The following is a 13,347-nucleotide window of genomic DNA, read 5'->3' as shown; positions in this document are numbered from 1 at the left end:
ACAAACATGATCCCTGCACGATCTAATCTATAGTGTCTTATTAACTCACTGTCATCTATTGTCTGCGACACATTTCTTCATCCTCTTCGTCTTTCTGCCATTTTCTCCTCTGCTAAAAAAAACTCTTAAGCCTCTTAAAAGTCCTCGTCCGTGCTCCTAACAATTTCGACCTTAAGACCTCTTTTAAGGGTTAAGATGCTTTCTGAATTACCTTTTTCTTTACTAGGATTTTTTCTTTAATTTTAGGAGTAAACGCCCACATTTCTAAGAATTTTCTTAGAATTTTGTCACTAGGAGCTATTTTTTGCATTAAGATTCTTTAGGAATACGGGCCGACATATTTTAGGTGCTGCAACTTTTCACCATTAATTCAAATTTTCAGCCATTTTAATCAATTTTTAAAATTTTATTTCTTTAGTTATAAATTTAAAAAACAATCATTTAAATGGCCTTGCATTGACAAAATATTTTTTTAACAAATATGTAATTACAAATATTGTAGTCTGTGTAATTACAAATATTGTAATTACAATGAGAACATAAAACTGCATGTACAATAATTAGACAAATTGATTGAGATGACATTCAGGTGTGTGCAATTATTATTATTAAAAATAAGTAAAATACAGTCCCATGTTTTGCATCTTGATAACAGAGGTTCATATTTCACACTATTATAATGGTATGGCTCCCTCTAGTGGTAGAAAAGAACTTTATTTTACCAATGATCAATGATATGTTATTGGATATTGGATACTGTTTAGTGGTAATTAACCTGTTACTTAAAAAATGTAGCAATGTACGTCACTTGCCAGAGATAAATTAGGATTTCAAATATATTCTAATTGTACCTTGTTTCTAACAGGCTGAGAAGTCCTGCTAATTAAGAGTTGAGATGGGATTCAGGTGTGTGCACCTGATCAAAAGCATTATAACAGGGTTTAGCTTTTGTAATCAAATTTTTAGTGTTATTATCTAAGTGAGGGGTGTATTTGGACCGTATTGACACTGGACAGATTGCTTTTGTTATTGGACTCAATTGCGCATGTATATATTTGTATGTATAAGGTGAGTATAGTTTCTCTCACAGAAACTGATTTTTGTAAAAAAAAACAAAAAAAACTGTTATTCATTTAGTATCATAATGTCTTAACACTAGATCTATTTTAAAGTGTAATGTGTTTTTTTGTAATTACCCGTTGAGGGGGGAAATAAACTACTTCGAATCAGCCTTAGATGGTTTGTTGTCCCTGGCTGGGCCCCTAGCTTTGTCTGGTTACTTAAGTATTTTACAGTTTTTCCTTCTGGTCAAATTGGGAAGATAACTTTCCAAACAGCTGAATTCTAGCCTGGTATGGTTTTCTGTTTTTGTAATGGACCTGGTAATCTAACCATTACACCTATCAATCGAATAGTAAGGGATCCACAACTTTGATTTCAAAATACACTAGTAAAAAGTTATTCTTGTTTTCCAGCTTGTTGCAGACCAAAGACGCTCTGGGGGGGATGAATGAATTGAAGGCTATTTTTCATTTAAAAAATAAAGCTATTTGTGTGTTGCGTCAGTCATTATGAACAATGCTCCAAGTATGCATGCACTCCTTAACATTCACCTCATCAATAAAATTGTGTAACGTTCAACCACACCAATAAACCTCTAGTAACACGTGTCACTCCAATGTAAAGGAAAGATTAAGGCTCAATTATAAAGCCTAAAGCAGCTTTTTAACGTGTTTAAGACAAACTCGTACAAAAGGCAGCAGTTGCTCGACTGAGAAACCTCGACGCAGACAGCGTACGCTAATTCACACAGGCAGATGATCGGGCAACTATATTACGTAAAGAACGCGACGCTCGCTGGGGACCTCGCGTGCCTTGGTCGCTCATAAAATATGGCGTCGTAGGAAGTCTGTTGTTGTCCGAAAGAAAGTGGCAACATACGGATATACAAATAACCACGCATGTCAAAAACATACCAGTTAAAAGGCAGATGAAGTGACAGTGGTTATGAACCGCAATGTTGAGATCTACGGGGTTCTTTCGTGGGATTGACTGCCCGTTTTATTGTGAGAATAACAAAGGGAAAGCCGGTGCAGATGGGTGCAGCAGACCCTACTGTCACTTCAGACACAGCAAACAAAGACGAGCCGCCTCTGGGATATACGACATCAAAAAGACTAAAGCGCTTTCTGCGAGACTAAACGGTGAATTAAAATGTCTTTGTGATCTCAGGTTTTCTTTTGTTCAGATATTCTTTTGGTTTATGTATATTTAAATCCACAGATGCTTTCTGCTGTGGAACAAAGAAATAAAAACAAACAACAGAATTCAACTGTGGATCTGTCAGTCAGTCCAATTGATGAATTATTAATAAACACTTTTTATAGCTTGGTACAAATGCTTTCACTGCTGAAAGTAACCCTTTATTCCTCAAATTTAGGTAGTAACTGGGAAATATTTGTTTTTGTTGTATGCAATAAAAAAATTTCAGTATGTTGTTAGTTTGACATTAGTGCAATATGTTATATATATAGTGTGTAATATATTGTTATGATTCTGCGGTTGATTTTTCAAATCTTGTGACTTTACAGATCAAGGATATGATCCATGCAGTCCGGAGGTTGTGAGACCAGGAAAGCATAATGGGCAGTCACCATCGGCGGGTCAGGATGTGGACCTGGGGACCATGGAGTTGGAGCTGGTCAATCGGGCCATTGAGGCTGTTCGCAATGAGATGGAAAGGGAGAAGAAGAAGCTTTCACGGATTGGAGATCAGGAATATGAACCCACCACAAGCTCTGTTAAGAGACCGAAGCCGCCTGCATCATCCCATCAGGGCTATGATCCTGGGAGCTATCAAATGGGCCAAGCGAGTGAATACACCCCGTCCCCTCGCTCCAGCAAATACACTTTGGACTCGGAGAACAGCAGTAACAACGCCAGCGCACTGGAGTATGTGCCCACTGCTGTCTCCAAAACAAAAGTTAAAAAGGTGTTACCCCCGCCACCATCCCGTGTCAAGTTTAAATACACTCTGGATAATTCCAAACCAACAACGGACATGGAGTATGATCCGCTGTCAAACTATTCGGCTAAGCCGACTGTTAAAGAACAGAGAACTTTGTGTTCAGAGGGAGAGGGGAGAAAGAGATTTTACCCTAAAAAACGAGGCGAAGATGAGGAATATGTTCCAACGGCAAAAAAAACAAGGTCGTCGCCACCTAAGGCAGATATCCCGAAGTACACTGTAAGTTTGTCTGAATCCGACGAGGAAAGTTCGGGGACAGAGTATCGGCCGATGTCCATAAGCCGCCTGCAGCGCAAGGGGATCAACATCGGCTTGAAACAGGAACGAGAGTCGGGTTTGATGGGACAACAAAGAAAGCAGGTGTCTAAAATAGATGATGGCTTCTCACCGAGCGAATCGGATGACATCCAAGATGTGGACAGGACAAACAAAAAGATGCATAAAAAGATGTCTGTGAGTCAGTCGAAAAATGTTAAATCTGATAAGCCAAAAAAAGAGGAGAAAGACCCCAATAAGAAGAATCCAAAAGAAAGGCTGGAAAGTTCAGGTGTGAACAAGACGTCAAAAAATGCATGTAAAAAAGAGATGAACCAAAGTAAGACTCTGGATGGAAGCAGTAAGTCAAAGGAAAAGGTGCGGAAAGACGGAGCTGAGTCAAAGAGTAATGATGAAACGAACAAGAAGATAGTTAAGACAAAGAGTGAACACAGCCAAAGGGAAAAAGAGAGAGGAAGTGGCGATATCAAGAAACACAAAATGGACAAACCTGTAAAAAACGATAAGATGACATCCAAATTCAAGGACCAAAAGAACGGAAAATTTGAGAGTAGCTCAAAGGAGAAGTGCAAAAAGAAAAGCAGCCATGGAAGTGGCATTTCCAATAGCAGTAGCACTAAAGATAAAAGTAAAAAAAGCAGCTCGATCCTTGATCGCAAAGAGGCAAGAGAGACCAAACAGAGGAATCTCAGCCACAAGGACTTGTTCGGTGCTGAGAGTGCCGAAGAGGATGATGAGGAAGACGTGAGGATAGTGAGGAAGTCTGCTTCTGCTTTTAAACGGGGAAGCCTCATGATTAATAAGAGGAAAACCTCTGAAGATACTTCATCATCGTCAGAGGATGATAATGATGATGGTGGTGGTGGTGGTGCTGGTGATGAAGCAGTGGACTACTCCTGTCTGCAGGATGAGATGTATGATTCGGACCCCATGGAGGAGTGTCTGCGGATATTTAATGAATCCAAAGAGGTCAAGATGGAAGACAAAGGGAGACAAGCTAAGCAGGTACCACAAGGTGTTTTTCCTTATTTCTCTAGTTCTGATAATCATTTGAATTACTCTAAAATGCTTTTATGGGGTTTTGAGGATGTGATTCAACATGAATCTGGTGGTGGAAATTTCTGGGCTTTCTGTTGCAACTGACAGTTTCAGTTTCACTTTCATGTGTGTGTGTTTTTAGCCTTCAAGGGAACAGGAGGAGGATGAGGAGGAGGAGGAAGAAACAGAAAGCACTTTAACTACTCTCTTTCCTGGTCAGAAGAAGAGGGTGTCGCATTTTAAAGTTCAAGGAAAGGTGAGTGTTGGGATGCAGGTTTACATGTTCTCTCTCTTTGTGTTGGTTTTCATATGAGCATATTATCTGTATTTGGTGTGCAACACTTAGACTATAAACAAGTTGTGACAGAATCTGTGACATTTTCTAAACTTAATAGAAGTAAATAGATATACTATATACTATAATTCACAAATTTTGGCTCATAAGATTTTTTTTAGAAGAAGAAATGAATACTTTTATTCAGCAAGACTCATTAAACTGATCAAAAGAGACTGTAAAGACATTTATGATGTTCCCAAAGATTTCAGTTTCATATAAATTCTGTTCTTGTAAACTTTCTATTTATCAAAATATCTTCAACTAATGTTATCATGGTTTCCACAAAAATGTTAAGCAGCACAGTTGTTTCGACTGCGATAAGAAATGTTTCTTGAGCACCAAATCAGCATATTAGAATGATTTCTGAAGGATCATGTGACTCTGAAGACTGGAGTAAGGATGCTGAAAACAGGTCAGATTTGCATCACGGGAATACATTTAATTTTAAAATATATTAAAATAGAAAACGGTTATTTTGAATTGATTCATATTTCAAAGCATTTTTGACTATTTTTAGTTTATTTTCGATATTATATATACATAATGCACACACAAAGCTTAAAAGCATTATTTATCTGGCACTAAAATATTATTGAGATATTAAGTTGACAGCATCAAACAGCATTTAACAGATAAACAAAATACTACAAATAAAACTTAAAAGACCATAACTTAAAAAAACAGCATTAACACGATAAGCCAAAAATTAGCTATAGCGTTTTGTCACGCACCTTTACTTGTTGGAAAAAGTAGGTCATTACTGTATTGAGCTTCCCTATTTTGAAAACACCTGGGTTGTTGTACTAAAAAAATTTAGGCAAGGTAGTGTCACTACTTTTAGATAGTTACTCCTCAACACTGCGTGCACATAAGAAATGCAAATTATATCAATAAGTCAGGTGAAAAAAGCAAGTTCAACTAAATAGGGTTCATAACATATATTATTAAATGATGAATCCATAGTCCAGTTTTTTAATAATTCTCTTAATTCAGTCAGAGGCATCGATGAACGCTGTGCCGATGCAGCAGCGGAGGAAGACGGCACAGGAGATCTGTTACCAGCGCATGCAGAAGGCCCAGCAGCAGGCGGCACAGCTGGCTGCTGCAGTAAAGACTGGGTCTGCATCGACCCACCCAATACTGGGGCTCCCTGGAGAAAAACGACGGGTGGCGCACCGGCCAAATGCCTCCCTGCCCTCCTCAAACCCTGGTATGAATGGGTCCTAAATCCAATCAGTTACAGCAGGATTAAGTTTTAGGAGTTAAAAACACATTTATCATTTTTTTTTAGGATTAGCTGATGCCAGCAGTCAGGTGTTGTCACCCAATAGGGTGACGACAGATCAGCTTTCAGTCAAAGCTCAAACGTCGGCGGGCATCCTGTCAAAGACTACATCCACTACAATGCAGAAGAGAGTTGCTCACACCCCCACCATGAAGGTAACGTCGCCCTATAACAGTCATGTAATGGTCTTTTTGCATACCTCCAATAAACACTCTTCTTTTCTACCCATCACAGAGCTCTGCCATGAAGCGTCCTGTCATTCCTGCTGAATTTGGGGCCAAGGTGCCCACTAATGTCCGTCAGCGTTACCTCAATATTTTCATTGATGAGTGTCTGAAGTTCAGTTCCTCTGAACAGGAAGCCTTTCAGATGGTATGACGTCCAACGTCCATAATTTCATTTCAGTTAATGTCAACTCCCTGATATATCGTTGATGTGTATATTGTGGATGTCTTCTTTGCTCCCAGGCTCTGGCGGAAGAGAAGGTGGTGTATGACAGGAGCAGCAGTAAGAACATCTACCTGAATGTAGCTGTGAACACACTGAAGAAGCTCCGCAGCAAGAGCACACCTGTGTCCCCTGTCCTCAGTGCGTCTAACATACACACTCAGATCAGTACTCCTGTTATACTGTCATTATTGCTTTTGTATTTATTTATTGTTTAGTAGACATTCGTCTAAAATGACTGAGGGGAAATCTGGGGTTAAGTGCCTTTCTCAAGAGAATAACAGTAGTTCGTCTGGTTTGTGGGTCTCTGCTGTTAAACTGTTATTGTTCATGAAAGAGTCCAAAAGTCTGAGACCAGATTGAAAATCTCGGATGTAAATCTAATTTATACCTGGAAATAAGAAACGCGTTCGATTTTTTTTGACCCAATTAAAGCTAAGAAATGTGTGATATAAAATTAATAAAAAATGCAACATTCTGCACTAATTAAATAAGCAGATTTGTGGAGTACATACAGCTAATGTGCTTTTGTCATATTGACATACCAAATACGAAGACATGAAATTAAGATAAAATACACTTTGCACTCCATTTTCATTTTATTTTAAATTAAATTTTTTATAATAAATAATATATATTTAAATATATGAATATAATATTCATCTTGTATTATTTATGAATTTTTTAATGAATATTTCTTGTGCTCTTTGTTCCACAGAGACCCCGGCTGTATCTGGGAATAGAAAGGCTCAATCCCATGAAGACGTACTTGGTGGACGGCTTGCTGCTACAACCAGCTTTACAATCAACCGCTCCGGCAAACAGCAGGATATGGACCTCAAAGGTACATCAGTCTACTTCAGTTCATATTTTTATTAGATTTAATTGTTATTTTAGGTTTAGTTTGTCATTTTAGTACTTTAACTTACATTTCAGTTAGTTTTCGGAAGCAACATTTCTAATTTTCGTTTAGGTTCCCCAAGTTTAGTTTTTTCAGATCTTATTTCAATTAATGGAAATATTTTTAACAGTTTTAGTTACTTTTAACAACACTTTCAGTTCCAATCTCACTCTCCCATGTATAAGTGATTATTTTCATAGCGTTGTACAGTCTGAATGATATTAATGGTTTATTTCCAGAGACAGATCAATTTATAGGTGTTTGTGAATCATGCTGGTTTTCAGGTGCCATTCTCTACAAAATACTGAAAAATTATGCAATGACTGAAGAACAGCTGCAGGAGCATGGCTACCCCAGACCTCACCCCGAGATGTCGGGTCACGCTGTCGTCCATAACCTTCCGGTAAAGAAAAACAATGACCGTAAGTTCCATTTTGATGGTTTTGACCATTTCTTTGATGCAAATTTTTCACAATTCACCCTACAACACAGAGGCAAACCACTAGGTGGCACTACACTCAAACTTTTATGAACCCGGCATAAGCTAATAGAGTTTGTTTTTCATGGACACAATGCATCACTCAAAGTCCCCCTGTGGTGAAAATCAGGTTTTTAATGTTGTTATGCCGAACCATGTGCAAATTCATAAGTCCAACACCATTGCTGAATATTTTCTCCTTAAAACTCCAGTGAACCAAAGACATTCTCAAAAATGCGGTTTGAAATCGTGCACAAACTACTTTGTAACCAATCACGTCAACATGTGATCATCAACGAGTGGATCTCTGAGCTGGTGTTAGGGATTGGGGGGGCAGGGATAATTTGCATTTTCATAGAACCGCATATACTAAATGAGGCAAGGGTGTAGATTTACATTCAAGCTATTTTAAGACATGAAGAATTTTTTTTCAAGGAAAAAATGCTTAAATATGTAATTTTGATGATCAACGATGAGTTTAAAGGGATACAATTATTGACTACAGGGGGACTTTAAACATTTAATATGACATGACCATAATGAAGTTCATAGTTAAGGTAGAATGAGGCGGGGACCGGCAAACGTTCAACATAAACTTTAATCACAAAATAAACAAAGTGAAAGTAAAGCCGCAGCCCCTCAAGGACTACTGCCGCATAAACGAAGCCAAAACAACAACTTGAAATGTTCCAGGCCTGGTCCTCTCCTGTCGTCCACTGTCTTCACTCCTCCTTTTATCCTTCCGGAGCTCCTCCGCGGGACTTGAGCAGTCATTCACTCTACCGGCATCGCTACTCTCCTCTCTCCCGTGGCACTCGGCCCTACCCTGCCCAATGACACTTAATTACATTTAAAAATATCTTCCCTTCCCATAACATTTGCAATTTTGATTTTGATGAATTGTCTGGCATGTCTTCCTCAGCTTTTTCCAAAATCTGTAGTCGATGTGGCGCAGAGTACAAGATAAATGCTAACGGCAGCTGTGTGCGCAAGGAGGAGTGCAGTCACCACTGGGGAAGATTACGCAGAAACAGAGGTGGGTATGTGTATTGTGAGACGCTGGAGGAGATTCTGCAATGACCATACATCTGCTTCATGTATTTCAGTGCATATTTAGTGTCATGTGTGCGTGTCTTTATGTAGTTCCAGGAGGTTGGGAGACACTTTACAGCTGCTGCTCTGGTGCGGTTGGTTCTCCTGGATGTGAAGTGTGTAAAGTAGGTCTCATCTTGGGTCATCTTCTCCAACAAACTTTTCTTAAATCTAAAATGAGATATTCTTCTAAATGCCCTTAAATACATAAATGTAATAGTCCCTATTACCATAGTAATAGTTTAATGTAAATATATCTATAGTCATATATTATAGATAATATCAAAGTAAATGTTACATATTAGTTATTAGTAATGTTACACAGAGAACACAGATTTCACATTTCTCAAACTGCATCAAAACTTCTGGAAAATGCAGATGCTGAAATCATTGCAAATCTCCAATAATATAATAAATTTACTTGCACTTGTTTTTTGTGTTACTAGGCAATGGTTTTATTTTTTTAACAAAAAACTTTATTTTATGTATTTATTTATTTATTATTGCCATGAATATAGCCTTTGATATTGACATAAATGGCTAAATAAATAAATTTACTTCCTCTTACAAATATGTAATTATATTTTTGCTGATGACAAACATATTTTTGTTGGCATATATGAGATAAAAAAGTTGTTCACACTACCTTAAGGCATCTAGAAGTCTTTTTCTAGTTGAATCCACTAGTTGAAGCAGTCAAAGCTTTCAAGAAGGTGTTAAGAGTAAGTCTCTGAAGGATTAGAATAACTGTTTTTGCTGTTCCCTTTTTCTTCAGCAACATGTACAAGATGGCCGTAAAGAGTCCTTGGATGGTTTTGTGAAGACTTTTAGCAAACCGTTGCCAGTAGATGGGAATGCTGGTGTCTACGCATTGGACTGTGAGATGGTGAGAATAACAGTTATTGAATTACACCCATACTTATTTAAGTTGGAAATAAAAAGCCTCATGAAGGAAACAGGATGTGGTTGTGGGTAAGTTTATAGTTTTATAAAGCTGATAATATTACAAGCAGCTTTAAACCTTAATTTATTCTGATTAAATGCTGTAACCTTTTTCTACTCAATACTTGTTTGATAGTGCTACACAAAGCAAGGTTTGGAGCTGACCAGAGTGACTGTCATTAACTCTGACCTCAAAGTTGTCTATGACACGTTTGTCAAGCCAGGGAGCAAAGTGGTGGATTACAACACACGGTAGAAATTGTGATGAGAGATTTGCCATTCATTTGCCTTTCAGTTTTTCAGTTTCAATTACACCTGTGTCTTTTATGTTCAGGTTTTCAGGTGTGACACAGGATGATCTGGAGAACACCACCATCACCCTGAGAGACGTGCAGGCAGTGCTGCTGAGCATGTTCAGTGCTAAGTCCATTCTAATTGGACACAGTCTTGAGAGTGACCTGTTTGCGCTCAAGGTTCACACAAACACTGTCTTTATAATGATCCAAAACCTAATGTGCTGCCTCTCTAGATAGCATTTTTAGGAATTTGAAGTGTGCTTCTGATACAAAGGCTGCTCCAAACAGCATAAGATAAAAATTCTAAGTATGCAGTATGTGGTATTGGATATATCCTTCAGAAATAAAGCAGTCCCAGAATGGATTGCGATAAGAAAGAGAACATTCAATATAAATATTCTATATATTATATTATATGATGTCATATATAATGTGTTATAGATATTTAGAGTGATATTTATGTTAGAGTGATATTATAGATATATAGTCTGTTCTATTTCTCATCGCAATGCATTTTGGGATTGCTTTATTTTATACATATGTATATACACACACTACCATGAAAAAATGTTTTATGTTTTTAAAATAAATACTCAATATAATATTTGTGTGAAAACCATGATACGTGTTTTATTTCAGGATTCTTTGATGAATAGAAACTTCAATGAACAACATTTATGTGAAATAGAAATCTTATTCCAATCTTGTATCATGGTTTCCACAAAAATATTAAGCAGCAAAAACTTTTTTCAACATTGATAATAATAAGAAATAAGAAAAATATTAGAATGATTTCTGAATGACATGTGATGTGACACTGGAGTTTTTAGCTTTGCTATCACAGGAATAAATTACATTTTATAATGTATTAAAATAGAAAGCAGTTCTTTTGAATTGTAATAGTGTTACACAATATTAATGTTTTTACTGTATTTTTATCAAATAAATGCAGCCTTGGTGAACATAAGAGACTATTTCCAAAAACATTTAAAAATCTTAAAGCTGCATTCCTTAACTTTTTTTTGTGTTCAAAATGTATATAATAAGCGAGTACTACATCATGAATCCATTTTCTAAACTGAGTTTTTGTCTTATCCTGAACCACTAGGGTACACCTATAGTAAGTGTTTATATTCTGACTATTTTAGACTGGTTCGAGTAGTACCACTGCGGAGTAGCCCATCACCTGCGTGACACGTCATAGACATAAACGGAGAGAAGTAGCTCCGGCTACAGTGTTCTTCCACAAGACGCATGCAGTTCTGTTTATTAACCGCTAGAGCTCCAAAAGTTACGGACTGCAGCTTTAATTATTCCAAACTTTTGACCAGTAGTGCATGTGTGTGGAAGAAAGAAAGAAAAAATACAGTTTTGTAGCATAGTAGGGTTTGGAACAGTGCTATTTTTATCTTTTAATGAATATTTATTAACATAATTGTGCTATCTGTTCTCTGTTTACTAGCTTATTCACAGCATGGTCGTGGACACTGCCATTGTGTTTCCTCACCGCCTGGGTCTGCCCTACAAACGTGCCCTGCGAAACCTTATGGCCGACTACCTCAAACGCATCATACAGGACAGTGGTGAGGATGTTAATCTGCATCATCAGTATCAGCTTTCTTAGGTCAAACACACCAAAAGAGCAACAGGATATATATATATATGGCCAATCTGGCCTGGATATGAGATTCATTTTAGTTTATCTAGCTGTTGAAGGAATGTCTAGCTGTTGAAGGAATAATAATAATATTATAATTCATATTTTAATAATATCTGGGCTGTATATGCGTTTCCTGTCTCTTTACAGTGGAGGGACATGACTCCAGTGAGGATGCCCGGGCCTGCATGGAACTCATGATCTGGAAAATCAAAGAAGATGCCAAGGTGAAGAGATGACCCTGACCCTGCCAGTTCTCTTTAAACCATGTTATGACCTGGAATGATTTTCGATGAACAGGGTGTCATAGAGGAAGAGTCACTGAAGCTCTTCATAATGGGCCGTGCGTCACATGGGTCGGATAAACTCTGTCAGAGTAAATGCTGCAGTTTGAATGATGGGGAAAGAAAGAGAAGAACTAACACAAAGGGGAGGAGACCTGTGGGAATAATGTGACAGATTGCAAAGCCCGGACCACTATGGCTCCTAGCAACCGGAGCTAGTGCCCTATGAAACAAGCAATCCTAATTCTCACCACGCTAAAACAGACCTTTTTATGGCTGTAATTATCATGGACGTAAGTGGACATGGATTGGGCTGAGGGTAATTGACCTTTTGTTGAGTTAAAGTATTCTCTATTTTTTTTTTCAGCAGTATTTTTTTGTTTTCAAGAACCCTAGCCCTACCAAATCATCAGTTTTGATGTTTTAATGTTCACTTTAGGTGATGTAACTCCAGGTGTCGTTCCTGGAAGGTCAATGTGTTGCACTATACGGATATAGTTGTATATTAAATCCACAATTATACTTGAAACCATATTTTTCAGCACTGATGTGATGTCACTTCCTCTAGTAATAATGTATAGAAATTCACACAGTTAAAATCGCTGTCTATGTAGCTGCAAATATGTAAAACTTGATAATTCTGTCATTTTCCTGACCCAATGTCTTGTAAGCCAGACTCAGTATTATTACATGTACTCAAATTAGTACAATTTTTATTTAAACATTCAGATTTGTTAGTGATTTGTTCACTTAATTCATGAGCTGACAGGACAATTTAAAAAAAAAAATGTTTACTTTGCTTTACTTTTTAGTTTAATTTGTATTAGGTCATTTAAGCTATAAAACTTTGTAAATTGACGCACTAAATTTTGTCATTTGTGCAGGCCTACCACCTTAAACACATCAACAAATGCAACTTTCAATAATTGTCAAAACTAAAGATCAAGATGGCTGTACAGTGTTTTGTAATGTTATTAAATTAGTTGACATTAATACTATGAGCTGTAAATAAGATGTATCTAAGCTGTTTTTGTAGCTGTTTAGTTATTTCTATTAAAAGCTATAAATAAAACTATAGCAAATTTTATTTAAAAAAAAGTTATTCCCACCTTAGCATTTGTATATTGTACATTTAAAAAAGTTTAAATACCACCACTAACATGTACACTACCAAACAAAAGTTTATGGTCAGCAAGATTTTGTTTTGAAATTAGTACTTTTATTTAGCAAGGGTGCATTAAATTGACCAATAGTTCAAAAGACGTTTAGATTGTTACAAAAAGTTG

The 13,347-nt window shown here is 37.1% G+C and overlaps 1 protein-coding gene across 1 annotated transcript; it reads left to right on the top strand.

Annotated features, from left to right (window-relative positions):
- The first annotated feature begins 1,868 nt into the window (after positions 1-1,868).
- rexo1 (REX1, RNA exonuclease 1 homolog) lies at positions 1,869-13,159 on the top strand. Its single transcript, XM_077224253.1, has 16 exons — positions 1,869-2,204; positions 2,592-4,309; positions 4,485-4,598; positions 5,673-5,889; positions 5,971-6,119; positions 6,199-6,336; positions 6,432-6,552; positions 7,130-7,255; positions 7,597-7,734; positions 8,713-8,826; positions 8,934-9,007; positions 9,658-9,768; positions 9,961-10,076; positions 10,159-10,297; positions 11,583-11,703; positions 11,928-13,159. Exons 1-16 carry the CDS (start codon positions 2,018-2,020, stop codon positions 12,014-12,016), a joined length of 3,672 nt encoding a protein of 1,223 aa, XP_077080368.1. The 5' UTR covers positions 1,869-2,017; the 3' UTR covers positions 12,017-13,159.
- Positions 13,160-13,347: the final 188 nt, after the last annotated feature.

Source organism: Siphateles boraxobius, unplaced genomic scaffold (assembly GCF_051911475.1).
Source record: "Siphateles boraxobius isolate OS27281-9 unplaced genomic scaffold, OSU_SipBor_1 9, whole genome shotgun sequence".
Lineage (NCBI taxonomy): Eukaryota > Metazoa > Chordata > Actinopteri > Cypriniformes > Leuciscidae > Siphateles > Siphateles boraxobius.
This window is presented reverse-complemented; position numbering and strand designations above follow the sequence as displayed.